Source organism: Conger conger, chromosome 4 (assembly GCF_963514075.1).
Source record: "Conger conger chromosome 4, fConCon1.1, whole genome shotgun sequence".
Taxonomy (NCBI): domain Eukaryota; kingdom Metazoa; phylum Chordata; class Actinopteri; order Anguilliformes; family Congridae; genus Conger; species Conger conger.
The window spans coordinates 7030775-7047428 of NC_083763.1; the positions used below are offsets into that span (position 1 = coordinate 7030775).

The following is a 16654-nucleotide window of genomic DNA, read 5'->3' on the forward strand; positions in this document are numbered from 1 at the left end:
CTTGCGGGCCTCACCCTGATGCGCGTTCCGTGTTAACTGCTGCTGTACCACAATCCCGTTCTCCTCCACACCGTCTAAACTGTCACACTGAATGCGATGTGCCGATTCAGTCGTTCGTTCGCTGTCATCAAACGTAGGCTATATTTATCGGTTTATCCATGTGTAATGGCTCGCCAATTGTTTGACCCCCTACTTTATAGCCACAGGCTATTGTTGACAATTCTATTGATGTAATATGCACATCTCATTACAGTTGTAAAACAGGTGATTCAATTGGGTTTTTGGCTTAGGTACCCTCATTTGAGCACAGAAAGCATTAGAAAAAAATACAAATTTTCGTTTACCAAATTGTTTATATACAGTCGGATTGATCTCCCTGATCCCCCATTCTATAATCCCCTTTTAGGCTAAATGATGTCACAAATTATATTCGGTATGTATTACAGCCAGTCTCGTAGAGTTGAAATGCAGACAATCTGGTCCCTAACAATGTGAGGCTCGCACCTGATCTTTTATAAATATATTCTAAATATTTGAAATCCTTTCACTGTTTAATCACGCTTACACACCCATGTAAATTTAATAGCATATGTAAATGAAATCTATTCCGGGGTTGGATTTCACAAAAAGGAAACCAATGCTGGCGAATGTTTTTGTCCAAGTCTGTAGACCCCCCTAACCGACCGATTCCAGTGTCTTGCCAGAGTGGGATCAGAGGGAACTCCCATCCTGTAGGAATTTTGGCCGCCTTACCCATATATGGAGTTTTTGCCGTGAATCAGAAATGAGAAGTAGAGGAGGAGCATGCACGTAGTGAACTGGGTGTACAGCGGCCCGTGCGAAACCGATTTGGTTAGAAGAAAAAAAAGCATTTGACGAGGAAGTCATTCAGACGGCAAAGCAGCAATCTCGTGTCATTGAGAGAATATAAGTAGGCTACGCACACGTTAATTTCATCACATTAAAAACCACGGAATAAAGTAACAATGTCGTCCCCACACTTTAACAAGGGACCGTGTTATGGATTTTCTGCAGAAGTCAAAAACAAAGTAAGTATAATTCCAGATAAAATTCCCGATGAGCAGAGAACTTATTTTTCTCTCAGTGCAGGCTATCTACTGTATGCCGACGTAAGCGCTACCGTAGCGTATAGCTACACGTGTGAAAACACTATGTAGGCCGGCAAACTTCAACTTAAAATTCAAGTCGATTAGCCTACTCAAGCAAATATCACGAGCCTAACTCAAATTATTTTTGACTGGATTTTTGGTTTTACATCATCCAATCAAATCAGTCTTGGCTATTCGCCTAAATAAACTTCATGGGCGTCGGCCAGTGTGTTTCGATTGCGAGCTGCTATGCTTCGTTAAAAGTGAATAGCTATATGGTGAGCTACAGCCTATTTTAGGTTTTTAAAGTTTCAAAGGTTCTCTTAGCGATGCCCGTATTTATTTGCAATTAAAATATATAACATGTTTTCCTTTAGATACAATTTAGACCACAATTACACGGGACTTCCCGTGAACTGTAACTTCAGTTTTTCAATTAGTTCTTCCATAAGGTCACATTTCCGTCATTAAGTTAACTTTAGCATCGGCATTCTTTAGCCAATATAGGCTGCATTTAGCCAAGTATCAGCCTACGTTATCATGAGCAATCCGTTGTTAAGGTATGTTGTCCTTTTGGAATGAATGCTGAAGTAATTCTATACATGGATGTGAAATGAAAATGTCATAAATATGATATGGTGGAATAGCATAATCTTATTTAATTCCTATTCACCGATTATTTGATAAAGCAAAGGTTAGTTTTTACAAAAACCTTGAAGTACGGTCTGCACTTGCAGAGCGAGCTCTCGGTCTGCATGTGCTGGTGACCATACCTGTATCGTTGCTGCTGCGCGTGGCTGCAAGGACACGAGAAAAAGCGCTTATTTTACCCTGTGACATACGTTTAAATTAAAATGTGAGATTACAAAATTTAAAGGGTCTACAAGTCGCTATAGCGCAGTTCCACCCCATTGCTGTGCGTGAGCCCGTGGATACATGTCTGAACACTAAATATTGACAAAGACTCTTGGTAAGAACTGTAATCAACCCGGAGGCCAGGGCAGGATAGCCATCTCAGCAATATGTGGTACGTTGTTGATGTACAAACATCAATGTACTCCCTTTACTTCATGGTTGTATCAGAAACAAAATGACTTCTGCTTTTGAGAGTCCCTTGAGAATTAGAATTTGATTTGCATAATTCTGCCCGTTTTGGCATCATTACTGGCGTATCAGGTTGCTGGCAAATTACTAGCAAATTCGCTGAAATGTGCCGAATTTTCATTGTGTCATGCTCGCGACTTGGTGTTATTCAAGCATCAAATGGAACACTTTTCTCTCGGGCTTGAGTAAACAGAAAATGGCTGACAAAACTGATTCTGTAGTCCCCAGAGACTGGCCCTGAAATTCCAGTCTCTGCTCCGACAGAAAAGGCCAGGTCTTTTCCCACAGAGCAAATACACTCGCTGAGCTTACCTGTACCCCTACTTATTCATTTGATTATCTAATCAGCCAATCATGTGGCAGCAGTGCAGTGCATATAGTCATGCAGATACGGGTCAGGAGCTTCAGTTAATGTTCACATCAACCATCAGGGTGGGGAAACATGTGATCGAAGTGACTTTGACCGCAGAATGATTGTTGGCGCCAGACAGGGTGGTTTCAGTATCTCAGAAATGGCTGATCTCCTCGGATTTTCACACACAACAGTCTCTAGAGTTCTCAGAGAATTGTGTGAAAAACTAATAATATCCGGTGAGGGGAAGTACTGCGGGCAGAAACACCCTGTTGATGAGAGAGGTCCGAGGAGAATGGCTTGACTGGTCAAAGCTGACTGGAAGGTGACAGTATCCAAAATTACAACAGTGGTATGCAGACGAGAATCTCTGAACACACATGTCAAACCTCTTAACTGGATAGGCTCCAGCAGCAGAAGACTTAATAAGTCTAAAAAATAAGTAATAAAATGGTCACTGAGTGTAGACTGCTTTAAGCCTTCTGCAAGCAGCTGAGGATGCTTTAGCCTTCCTGAACTGCACACATTCTGTTCATTAAAGTTACACTCCCTGCATTTTAGTGATGGCACTTGGATTGCCTTGTACCATTCCACACACTTTTTATGGCCAGATGAAAGTTTTCTGCTTTCCATCTGTTAGCCGAAAGCATATGTCTTTTGTTTCAAAATAAACGGAAAGCTGCCGCAAATACAGTCAGCTTTTTCTAATGAACAGCATTTGAAAATAATTAATGGATTTTGCCTGTGTTGTTGAAACATGGCATGGTGTATATTTTGTGTATACGCATGTATATCATAGGGGCGCAACAAATCCGGTTCAGGATTTTGTCCCAACTTCTGCTGTTAATGACTTAATTTGCTCAATCATATCTTGATCTGACATTCGTATGAGCACTAGCTGCGGACTGCAAGTGTATCCTAAAGTTTGTCCTGTGCTCAAGTACCAGAGTGAACCAGCATAGCTCATAGAATCGTCTGAAAACGAAAAAATGCCCTCCTGGACCGGAGTTGTGAACCCATGATTCTTATGCTTTCATAACGAAACCGAAGATAGGCAGTAGGGGTTTTTTATGGGAAGTTTATAAAACAAATCCATTACTCATCATAATTCCGCCACTCATGGAAGTCATGGGTTCCCGAGAGTCTGTGTATTCACGTTTTTGTGGGAAATATGATGTAAACATCTTTCTTATGCACATGCAATGGTTTTGAGGGATTGTAGTAGTTTTTGGTTAACCAGTCTGGAATTTTGAGTGTTTAACCTTTGATTTCATCAGGATTACAACACATCTATGTATTGAACCCTTTATCACAAGATGCATTCTGTAGGATCTGCATTCCCTGTGGAGGAAATCTCTAAAATTCCTTGTTTGTGGTTCAGCCTTGCTGTTTTTGCAGTCAGATAATCAGATGATGTAATCGCAATCAATGATGTAAAGAGATCAAACCCCTAAGTACATGTTAAATGTTCTGTTAATTAGTACCATTTACGCCTTGCGTTACATAGTTATAAAACAAGTAATAAACTTCTATTGGTTGGGTTCTTTAATGCCACATCACGTATTGTGTTGTTGAGGACTATTGACTATGACATGATTACAGATTTGTTCTTTATTTAAATTTAAATTGATTTATTTAATAACCATTTAAAACTCCCATGTGCAGTTTACCACTCACTTCACAACAATCGCTGTACTTCACCAAAATTACGAAGTTTCTTATTTTAACCATATTTATACTTATATTTCAGTTGTATCAAAGCTATTATAGTGAGTCATACTCATTGCTAGTAAGCTCTCAAAAAGGGAAATGATTCAAAAAGGGAGATCCCCAACGCGCTTCAAGCCAGCTACCTATATGACGACTATAAGGTGCACAACAGCCAAGAAAATAAAGCTGTAAGTACTCCTTACCTGGACAACTTCACTGGGAGTAGCCTGAAATGCAGAACACTGGAGCACACAGAGATCAGGGCAAAACACATTGTTTAATGCAACAGGGAAATTATTCGATATGTATTCTAATTGTTTTACTGTAGACTGTGAACACTGATGTGTTTGACGAGTTTATTGAATATATTTTTTGCAAATGAGTTTCTTTTACTGTTTTTACATCAGCACACATTTGCAGAAGGGCTTGTGTATCCAGCTTAGTCTTGCTCTGGGCTGTGCTGTGAAGATATTTTGTGCCGGCAACCTACAGTAGTTGATTCTGCTTCAGGTTGACTCATGTTGAGACCCCACCTTTGGCCCTCCCATTTCCTGCATCAAATAAGGCACACAGGATGTGCGGATTTACCCGACAGGATGTAATCGTGTTTCTGAGAATTACTGAGAGCAGCTTGGCCCTTCTTGATCAATATGACTCAAGGGATAACATGTCATTATTTGTATCTCAAATTACCCTAATGGTATAGCTAAGAAGCTAGAGGAGGCTTTGACTGTGACTCTTTGTGGACTTTTAGTGGTCTTCATTTAGTGTTACACCATGAATGAACGTCCCAGGACGTAGGAGGCAGCGTTCTCTGCGGACAGCTCGGTGAATAAACGGTGGTGCCGGAGAACTCTCCGGAGTGTGAGATCATCTTTCCCGTACGGCTTCCTCCCGGGGGCCTGCTGGCGAGGAAACCAGCGCGTCCCCGTTTTCCGGAGACCTCCGTGATTAATTACGCGCTTCCCACCTTCCGGTAGAAGCTGAGGACAGTATCTTTGTGTGCGGATTGCACCGTCTTAATGCTTTTCCCCTTTGAGACTGCATGCAGGAATATGTAATGGCTGAATTCTAACTGCGTATCTTTCGGTTTTCTGACCCCATGTAATTCAGTTATGCTTAATTGGTAGGGCATGCCAAAGCAGTGTTGACAAAGTGGTCATTTAAATGATAAACACTTGCTTTAAAATATTTGCTATGAACACATTAAATAGCAACTGTTGACTACAGTAATGAACAGGAATGAATGTGTGTATGGCTTAATGAAAACAAAATAATTTAAACATTTTCAAGAAAAGGCTATGTATTTAAGAAAAGGTTATTATCATATCAAAATACCAACAGTAAAAAAAACTACAATAACTCTCTTCCCTTCTCTCACACACAAACACACACACACACACTGGATGGTCTTCCTGTGTGGAGTTTGTGTTCTGTTGTGTGTTTTCCCCGTTCCCGGTGTGTGTTCTGCCCGGGTTATCCAGGCTCCTCCCACCGCTGCTGTAAATGTCACAAGTGTGCTCAGTCGTCCTAGCCTGTATAAATAATGGTTAAGTAAAGAAAAAGCACTAATTCGCGCTCGGTGTCTCTCGGTTCAGATTGCCCAGAAGTACGACCACCAGAAGGAGGAGGAGTTGCGGACCTGGATCGAGGATGTGACCGGCTGCCCCATCGGGGATGACTTTCAGAAGGGCCTGAAGAACGGAGTCATTCTCTGCCAGTGCGTACCTGCAGCAAGCATACGGGCATTTGGACACTGATACATTTGTGTAGTTTTGGGGGGCGGAAATGAAACCATAAATATTATTGAGGTTAAAATGCAGACTGTCAGCTTTGGGTAATCTGTATCAGGTGATCCGTGAATTACAACCACTTTTAAACATATTTCCCTCTTTTTTTGGGGTCCAAATGTCATCCGTTTACATTTAGTATATTTATTCAGTGTTTGGTTGTGAATCCTTTGTATTTGGTCACCCGCTGAAGTCTGAGACCCATAGATCTCACCTGACGCTAGGTGTCTTCCCTGGTGATGCTCTGCCAGGCCTGTAGTGCTGCCAACTTCCTGTTTCTGTTCCTGTTTCTTTTGCCTTCAGTCTTGTCTTCAGCAAGTGAAACATGAGTTAAACTGGATTCAGGTCGAGTGATTGACTTGTCCAGTCTAGAACATTCCACTTTTTGGCCCTGAAAAACTCCTTTGTTTAGTTAGCAGTACGCTTGGACTCATTGTCCTGCTGCAAGGTGGGAGTGCCATCCAATGAGCAGATTAGATGTTTCTCTACTCTTCAGAATTCGTCTTGCTACTGCTATCAGAAGCCATGCCATCAATAACGATAAGGTTCTCCATACATTGCTCTTTCTATCACTTTGGTATGGGGTACTACTCATCTCATCTATTCGTGAGACTTCAGAATACAGCAGTATTTTGTGTACTTTATATTCCAAACTCAAACTTGTTTTCTTCTTATCAGTGGTTTACATTTAATGATGAACCCTCTGGCATCCTTGATTAACAATGGACCAGACAGTTGATTTTGACACGCCTGATGTTTTGGCTGTGTCGCCCATAAATGTATTATATGTCAACCTCACGATTGACAGCCTGATTTACTGGCTCTGACACTTCTTTTCTTTTGTCCTTGTTGAGAGATAATAGCGACAGACTCCAAATGCAAATTCCACACCTAGAATCTGCTCTAGAACTTTTGTTAGCTTTCTCGAGCTAATGATACAGCAACAGACATCTTGTAAGTAGCAGTCAGCTGCAAAAAAAACTGTGACTATAAGGGCAGTCTTACACTGATCGCAGTTGAGTTTGGATGCAAATGCGCTCAAATTAAAGCTGTCAGTCTGCACTTTAACATCATAGTCATTGTTCCATTTCAAATCCAGTGTCATGGTGTACAGAGCCAAAACTACAAAATTGGTGACGCTAGGTAGCCAATTGCACCGTAGGTAATATGTGCCGTGTATTATCAGTTCACTTGCTTTTGAGTTTCTCTCAGCCATCCTGAAACTGAATCTGTCATTTTCTTTTGCAGACTGATCAATAAACTGCAGCCTGGTTCTGTGAAGAAAGTAAGCCAGTCTTCTCAAAACTGGCATCAGGTGAGCCACTCTCTCTCTCTCTCCCTTTCTTTCTCTCTTTTGTGAATCCACACAAATTCAAATATGGCAATCCGCAAGTAAAAATGCCACATTCTTCAATTCATGAATACTTGAAAATTGGCTTCAGAGAAGAGGCCCTTCATGTTGTGTTGTGCTGGATTTAGCGCTTACTGTTCAAAGTGGAATTGGCATTCTGAGTCTGCATGGTTAGAGCTCTCCGCATCACAGGAGAAGGCCTGACATGTAAAACCCATTTCTTTGGTCTCGTTTTTTTTTTTTGGGAGCCTCACTTGTAATTTGGAACGGCTGTGGTCATTTGGTTTTGTGTGAGCGCATGTGTGGGTTGATTTTATTTTTATTTTAACGGTCCTACGTAATTAAAAGGGTGCAATTTCACCGGGTTTCAGCCTGCGCACCAAGAGTGGAAAAGATATTTCATAGAACTGTAGAAGGAATGGAAGTATAGACCATCACTAAGAGAGGCGGTTTAATAATATCCTTTCTGGCGTTTCGCGATGCGTTTTCTGAGCTGGTACGCATAATTTGGGAGGCATTATAAGTTAAAACTCTCATTTAACTTGACCGCTGTCTGCTGCCGCAGTCTTATTCTGAAATGTCGTTTTCGTTTAAAATACGGCTTTATTCATAGATTATATTCGGTTCTTACAGTTACAGTGTAGCCTTACGGTTAGAGAACGGGGCTGAAACTACTCCACTGCGGGACTGCTGCTGTACCCTAGAACAAGGTGCTTAACCTGAATTAATTCCATAATACATGATTGTAATTATTAATGAAAGCGACTTAGTCCATTGGCTCAAAATCCTCATCTTCCAGTTGATAGACGGAAGTTTTTAAACCCCATTTTATTACATTACATTACATTACATTAATGGCATTTGGCAGACGCTCTTATCCAGAGCGACTTACAGTTGATTTTAGACTAAGCAGGAGACAATCCTCCCCTGGAGCAATGCAGGGTTAAGGGCCTTGCTCAAGGGCCCAAAGGCTGTGCAGATCATTTTATTTTTTTAATCTATTTGTATTTTTTAAATCATTTTTATTTTCCTCTTCCAAGCTGGAGAACGTGTCCAACTTCATCAAAGCCATAACATCGTATGGGCTGAAGCCTCACGATATTTTCGAAGCCAACGACCTGTTTGAGAGTGGGAACATGACCCAGGTCCAGACCACTCTCCTGGCCCTCGCCAGCATGGTAAGGCCTTCAGGATTTACTATCCCTGCTAGAAAGTGTGACCGTCCAAAAGTATCTAATGGCCTCTCACATGGAACAATTCCTTGTTTTCATATTGCTTTTGTTTAGTTTTTTTGCAGTACTGTAAAGCAGTAGTACCAAACCCTGTTCCTAGAGATCTACCGTCCTGTAGGTTTTCAACCATACCTTAATTTGGCACACCTGATTCTACTAATTAGCAGCTCAACAGGATCTCTAGCTGTTGAACAAGGTGTGCTTTGTTATGGTTGGGAGTGAAAACCTACAGGACAGTAGATCTCCAGGAACAAGGGTTGGTTACCCCTGCTGTAAAGCTATCTAATATCACGGTTTGTATGTTTGTACGTCGACGACCTTTTCTATGATCACCTCTGTTTTCACCTCAGGCTAAGACCAAAGGCCAGCAGTCCAGTGTGGACATAGGGGTGAAGTATGCTGACAAACAGGCGAGGGCTTTTGATGAGGAGAAGATGAAGGCTGGAAACTGTGTCATTGGCCTGCAGGTATGAAGAATCACCGACCACAGAAAGGGGTCTGTATGCCGATGGGGAAAATTCCAGGCACCTTTCTGCTCTTAACAGAGTGATAAACATGGGAGTGGAATGTGTGACAGGAGTGTCTTATTTTACTGGATTTTGCTGTCTTGTGTGCCTGCCGATTGGTTCCTCACAACCGCCCTGTTCATTCTCCAGATGGGTACCAACAAGGGTGCCAGCCAGGCAGGCATGAACGCCTACGGCACCAGGAGACATCTGTTTGACCCAAAATCCAACATACAGCCGCCTATGGACAACTCCACCATCAGTCTGCAGATGGGTACCAACAAAGGGGCCAGCCAGGTGTGTCCCTCACTGCACTGCCTCTAGGGGCCACAAGGGGGAGCCCAACCCCCAACTGTCACAGATCTACTGAGGATTGAACATTTGATCGTTTATGAATGACTGAGCCTTATGCTCATTGTGTATTGTACAGTGTAGTATTCATACCCAAATAAGAATTACAGGTTATTTGGGGCAGGCTGGTTAGCCTATTGGCTAATTTAGGAATCCAGAAGGTTGGCAGTTCAAGCCCCAGTGTAGCCACGATAAGATCTGCACAGCGCAGTTTAGTGTACAAAGTATACCTGGGGCAGCAAAGCAGACCTAGAGCATATATGAAATTGTTTTGGATTCAAATATTTTTCTGTGCTTTACTGAGCTCGTCTGGTGTATCAGAACCCATGAAATCCTATCAAAAACTGCAAAGCCCACCTCTTGGTTGACTCGATTGCACCAGGCAAGATCAATTGAGTGCAGAAAGGTATTTGAATCCAAAAAAATTGCATATTTGAAAAAGAAAAGCTCTCAGGTCCAGACAAAGTGCTAACTGTATTTTCCGTCTCCTGCAGGCTGGAATGACCTGCCCTGGAACGAGACGCGCCGTCTACGACCCGAAGACGGGCACAGACAAGTGCGACAACAGCACCATGTCCCTGCAGATGGGCTACACCCAGGGCGCCAACCAGAGCGGGCAGAACTTCGGACTCGGCCGCCAGATCTACGACGCCAAGTACTGCCCCCAGGGCGAGCGGGAAGAGGGGGCAGAGGCTGGCGCCTGCACCCAGGACTACCAGGACGAGGGCTACCAAGGGTACCAAGATGATGGGACGGAGTACTGAAGGAGCGAACAGGTTGAAGTTGCTTGGCAACGGGACTGTATTTCCCCTTTTTTATTTAGTGATTTCCCCCCCCCAGACATAATTATGTTCCAAGACATAATTTTGATCCAAAGGAATCTGATTTTCTCCCCCACTCATTGTCACTCGCACATGAATTGACTGCAACCCCCCCTGACCAAGGCAGAGACGAAGAGGAAGAGGTCAGATAGATTCCACAAATATGTCTGGAAAACAAGTATTACTGTTCAACGTTCCTTCCTAGCCTGCTACGCTGTATTTAAGAAAAGGAACCTCCTTTTAATAATGGGAATGGCAGTAGGCTGTTTTGTAATTGCACACAGATAGTTTTTTCTTTTGAAATTATTATTACAGGTTGCAATGTTATAAATGACAGAGATGCACCTCATATTTATGCAACATATTTTTCAATATCATTGTTGGCAAAGATGATGGGTCTGCATTAGCACTGGTAACACTTCTGCCCTGTTACTGCAAAACCATGGAAACGTGCCCAACATTTTGTTACAATTTCCCATGATCCTTGGTAACCCAAGAATGTCATATTTGCCCTGTTTCACTACAGTGCCTCATCATGAAAGTCAGAGAGCATCCATAGTGACCCAAGGACCTGGGTATCTCCCTTATCATTCCAGCTCCTGCCATGAAGATCATGGTTTGTGTTAGTATGGTTGTCCATGTGAATGGGGTAGAGTTACAGTGTGACTGCCTGAAATGTGTTTCAGTATGACAGCTGTGAGATCTGTTACAGTATGACAGCCTGAAATGTGTTACAGTATGACAGCCTGAAATGTGTTTCAGTATGACAGCCGTGAGATCTGTTACAGTATGACAGCCGTGAGATCTGTTACAGTATGACAGCCGTGAGATCTGTTACAGTATGACAGCCTGAAATGTGTTACAGTATGACAGCCTGAAATGTGTTTCAGTATGACGGCCTGAAATGGCTTTGTTCTTCCTGTTTGTCCTGCCCTTTGTGTGTGTTCTCATCATTCAAAGTATTCACAATAAACAATTTGTTTCTGCTTCCATGAAAATAACCACGGTGATTCATAAATACTTTTGCTAAAGTGACCACATTTTTTACAAAGTAGGATTCATTATAATCGGTGCCAGTGTCTTTCTTGTTTGTTTTTTGTCTTTTTTACAATAATCCTTTAAGCAATTTTAAATGTGGCCATTTGTTGTTTTGTTTTTTCTTATTCCTGATATTTGTTTTTAGCTGTCGGCAGTCCAAAAACCAACCAGCACTATATTGCTCATTCTGGATCATTCCTTTACTTCCTGTGAATTTTTGTATGCATTTATGTTTTTAGATTGTATATTTTACAAGCCTGTAATGGATACCAATTGAACATTTTTGAACTTTGAAAAAGAAGGGAAGAAATTGTAATAAATTGTGTATATACTGCAACTCTGGTGTGGATATGGGTTTGTGTGAGTACTGAAAAATACAGTATTCAAAATACAGTTGTTTAACGTTCTATTCAGTTAAGGTATTTTTCTGATAGATTAGACTTCAGTACCAGGTAAGGTACTGAGATAAAGGTTTATTATGTAGGTTAATCTCAAGCAGTGCATTGTAATGGAACTGATGTTTGGCCTTAGTAAGTATGTGTATTTGCATGAATTATTTGCAGGTATTTGGCCTTAACCATTATTTATCTGGTATCTTAGAATATTTGGAGACATTATTGGTCAGCGCTGGAGAAAAGTCAGTTGCAAGCCTTTATTTTGCCTACTTTCAGGAGTATTTGTTCCAGTGTTTCTAGTTGATAGGCTGCCACCAAGTGGTGACTTGCGATAATATTCACTCTCTTCGGTGGAGCTGTATTATAAGTAAATATCAGACTCACATTTTGATATAGCTGTTCTCTTTCTCTGTTGGACATTTGTGTATTGCGTTCTTATGTTACTGTTCTGCTCAAATCATGAGCAAAAATGATTTTTATGGACGATGGTGCCAAGCAAATTGCAATTCCAGGTCCTACATAAATACATGTCCCAAAATGAGCAATATGTCTTATGAATAAAAGGAAAATAAAAACAAAATTACCACCCATAATTGCGAATTGAGCATTCTTTTTCTTTCCACTTGTTTTCACAATTCAACAGAGACTAACTATGTTATCCAACAGGAACTTTAAAATTCAGCATAAATAAATTCAACATTTCTTGTATATGTGACTGCACATCTATATATGTTTATAATATAATCTATTCTTAATACTAAGGTTATATTAGATTCTACCTTGCATCAGATGCCAATAAGAAGTTGAAGAAAGAAACATTTAAATGCTTAAATGAAATTTCAACAGGATGCAGTCCTTGCTAATTGTGTTCTATGCCAAAATACATTTAATTGAAGTCAAACAAAATCTAACCTGACAATATTGAGGTCCTATATGACTTGTCCAGGGCAGCATCTAGACACCTCTTTCATCCCTCTGCATATGCAAGCACCTGCAGAAAGCCATCAGTCAACAGTCCCTGATGGAAATACCTTTGACCTTAGCCACGTTTAGACAATGATTCCACAGAGGCTCCCTGCATAATACATGCATGTTCACACGATCAAATATGTTGTGTAAAATAAACTGGAAATAAGTTGTGCCTTTAATAGGTCGGCTACCAAAATGATCTCCGTCTCATTCAGGGTTTTAACATAAATTGCAGGATGGGCGTCTCAGCTCTGAGCCTATGGTTTTGCCTTTCAAGTGGGGTCAGTATTTGAAAATGAAAATATGCTTTACATACACCATTTAAAAAAAAAATCTGAGTTGTGTGAATTAAAGGTACAATAGGTAGTGTTAAAACATTGTTACAAGACCATTGTAAATCCCTTCCTATCATTGGAAAATTGACACGTTGACTCACCCTATGCCTATGTTTGTATTCCTTAAATTCGGGTTTCAAAATATACAGTTGATGGACCACCACTCTATACAAAAACTTTGTATAGCTGTACAATAATTCAAGCTCATTAGTTGGTTCTAATTGCCACAGTGTTGTGGTTTGAGGGTGTTTGTTGTTGCAATTCCTCTCTTGGCCGTTAGAAGTCCGAAATTATCTATTGTACCATTAATTTCGATTCCTTCAAATAGCTACACGGCAAAATTCGATCCAATGTAAAAGCTATGATGTTGTCTGAGTTATATTTTCTGTCGGTTGATTAATCCCAATTGTAGGTACAGGTACAGCCGTTGCAAATCAACATTAGCCGTTTTTGAGATTAATGCCTAAATGAATATGAAACTGTCGATTCGATCCTACTCGGAATTCCCTACATTAAAATCCCAGCTAGGTCTCATAGATTATACCGGCCCCTGCGTGTAGCCTACTGTAATCCAGTCAACCTGTCAGTGGATCCAACAGCTTTGTTTATATGTCAAAATAGAACACTCTAAAGCCGCGGACTAGCCAATCAGAATTGAAACCGGTGCCTCTGAACCGTGCCCACATTCTCAACCGCCCAATCAGCGTTTGCAAATTGAGCTGGGACATGGTAGATATTATTACCAACTGAAAGAGAATGGAACGACGACTTCGAGCACTTAATTCCGGTAAGGGACAATACTACATCAACTAGGCAACTGTCAAGAAGGTACATTCCGGCGGACCCCAAAGGTGAATGGACATTTGTAACCTGACTGGAACATTATGTGAGAGAATGCTCTCTTTTTCTGAATTCGTAGCATTCCCTGTCGGCTACTGTTTAATATTTTATAATAGCCACTTTTCGCACCATCCTAGTAGAGGAAGTGACTTCATTAAATATTGGAAACCACTCCTGTGTTGTTTTATTTATTTGTATATGCTATTTCGACGACATTGTTGTAATAATTGTTGCTTGCCAAAAGCGTTCAGCCTGTATTAGATTTACCTGGCCTGCATTAGTTGCATTTATAAGCATTTCGCATAGTTTTGAGTATTCGCCTGACCAGTATCGATGCATCATGTTTGCTATTATTAGACGGTTAAATGATCAAGTCGTCTACCGTTACCAAGACTACATTTTGACTAACGAGACTTTACCTAAAATGCGTGTTGTATCCTGTTGTGGATGGACTGATAAAAATACAAAAGATCTTACGATAATAGTATAATACTAATACAAAAAGTGTTGTGCATGGCGTAATTTGTAGACCATTTCCTGGTTTAAATAGCCCTTGAAGTCAGTGATAAACTGATGAATTTCAGCAAAATACGTAATACGACCACAGTCGCATACTAACGTTAAATGTCAGCAAAGAAGACAGAGACATATCATTGTAGAACTCTTTTCCTGCGTAAGGTACACTGACTTTACTGAAAGACATGAATGTGATCCCAAGCTGAGTACAATGGTGGGTAGATGCAAATTGCCTTATCTCAGAGTTAGTGTTTCACTTTCTTGGATAGAAACTGCCTTGAAAACACGCTGCTTTTCACAGTGATTCAGGACAATACTAGTTTAATTGTGGTGGGGTTTTTTTTTAACCTTTTTTTAAATTCGTATGCAGTTTCCTGTCCTGTCATAATTATCAAGGAAGATGGACTGCTGCTCTTCAAGCAGATGTGAAAAATATTTATCGATGTTTTTTGGTTTTTACCCCACACAGTTGAGTAATAAAACAGCCATGACTGTGGGCTTCAGTTCCACTGAATATTAAAACAATATTTGTCAGTTATAGCACTGGATTGGTGATCTTACATGTATGTCAACTGAAGCCTTTTAAACAAGATATGATGGGCCTTTGTAATACCTCAGAAAATAAAATATGACAAGCCATTCATCTGTTAGCATGCAGGACCTGATGTTCATATTTGAAAGTCCTGTAAACCAATTAGGATAACCAGGATTGTAGGATCAGAATGCGCAGGGTAGTCCTGAGGAATCACAAGACTCTCCTGTAGGGTCCGATCTTTTATATTTTTTTCTGCAGTCCATGTTTTGATATTAATGGAATCAAATTTGCCACTCTAACCATGAGTGAAAAAAAATATTTTAAGGGGACAACAGTTTGTGTCATTTGTGTCAGTAAAATTGCGCTACCAAGTAGCGAAGTACTTTGATTTCAGAGGTAATGGTACTTACTGACTTTTGTCTGAAATCAAAGTAGTGACCTAATAATTACACAGTCAGTAGCTGTGTACTTACACGGGAATTAGTGGGTAATTAACGGGCTGTAAAATAAAGCGTAACCCAGATTTGTACTGAGTGAGAGGGACGGAGGTAGAATTAGACACAGGCGCCGGTCTCGGCCTTGACTTCTTTCGGCTCTTGTTGCAGTCGCATTGCTGGACTATGGCCTGGTAGCTCCCTGTGGCAGAACATGGGCATTGGGACACAGCTCTTACTCCTGCTCTGGAAGAACATCACGTATCGCAGGAGGAACAAGGTGAGCAATTAAAAAGCGTCTGTTATGCTCAGGGGCTTAAAAATACAGTAAAAATATAGTCTCAAATATGGAGTGGGGGGCGGGGGGGTCGGGGTGAGATGCAGGGTGGTTTGAGTATCTCAGAAACTGCAGATCTCCTGGACATGCACAACAGTCCTTAGAGTCTGCAGAGAATGCTGCGAAAAACAAAAAAAACATCCAGTGAGCAGCAGTTCTGTGGACAGAAATGCATTGTTTCTGAATGTGTACCCTTCTATGACCATAGATGTTTAAATTGTAATTACATTTAAGGCTAGTGGCTAAGGTTCATGACTGGGACCCAGGAGGTTGGTGGTTCAAGAACTGGTGTCGGGCCCTTGAGCAAGGCCCTAAACCACACATATTGTCCCATGCTTAATCTAATCAACTGTAAGTCGCTTTGGTTAAAAGTGTCCGCTAAATAACAAGTGATATATATGATTAGACAAATGAGTTCCTCAGACTTGTGTGTGCCTCAGTACAACGTTTTGCTGTCGTCCCGCTGCAGATCCAGCTGATCATCGAGCTGCTGTGGCCTCTGTTCCTGTTCGTCATCCTGATCTGCGTACGCCAGTCTCACCCTCCGTACAAGCAGAGCCAATGTGAGTGCCTTCCGTGGCCCTGCTCAGACAGTTTGAAAGCACGTTCGGCTAGGGAAATGGCTTACCTCACCCTGCCCCGAGAACAGTATGTGAGAGTAATATGGGGCATCGTGGGGCAGCCTGTAGCCTAGTGGCTAAGGTGCTTGCCTGGGACCCGGAAGGTTGGTGGTTCAAGCCCTGGTGTAGCCACGATAAGATCCGCACAGCTGTTGGGCCCATGAGCACGCCCCTTGACCACACATTGTTCCAGGGGGGATTGTCCCCTGCTTAGACCAATCAACTGTAAGTCGCTTTTGATAAAAGACAAATAACAAATTATTATTATTATTATTAATATAGGGTGCTACACCACAGGTTCTCCACTCT

At 41.3% G+C, this 16654-nt stretch overlaps 2 protein-coding genes across 2 annotated transcripts in view; both read left to right on the forward strand.

The window, feature by feature from the left end:
- Window positions 1-841: 841 nt before the first annotated feature.
- On the forward strand, window positions 842-12352 carry LOC133127493 (calponin-2-like). The gene is made up of 7 exons (XM_061240426.1): window positions 842-1049; window positions 5874-5995; window positions 7314-7380; window positions 8457-8594; window positions 8999-9115; window positions 9305-9451; window positions 10000-12352. The coding sequence occupies exons 1-7, from the start codon at window positions 987-989 to the stop codon at window positions 10267-10269; spliced, it is 924 nt and encodes a 307-aa protein (XP_061096410.1). The 5' UTR covers window positions 842-986; the 3' UTR covers window positions 10270-12352.
- Window positions 12353-13821: 1469 nt separating this feature from the next.
- abca7 (ATP-binding cassette, sub-family A (ABC1), member 7) overlaps window positions 13822-16654 on the forward strand; it is a 31653-nt gene continuing 28820 nt past the window's right edge. The window contains 3 exon segments of the mRNA XM_061240843.1: window positions 13822-13914; window positions 15560-15668; window positions 16195-16288. Of these exon segments, the coding sequence (XP_061096827.1) occupies window positions 15603-15668; window positions 16195-16288 (160 nt within the window). The 5' untranslated portion in view covers window positions 13822-13914; window positions 15560-15602.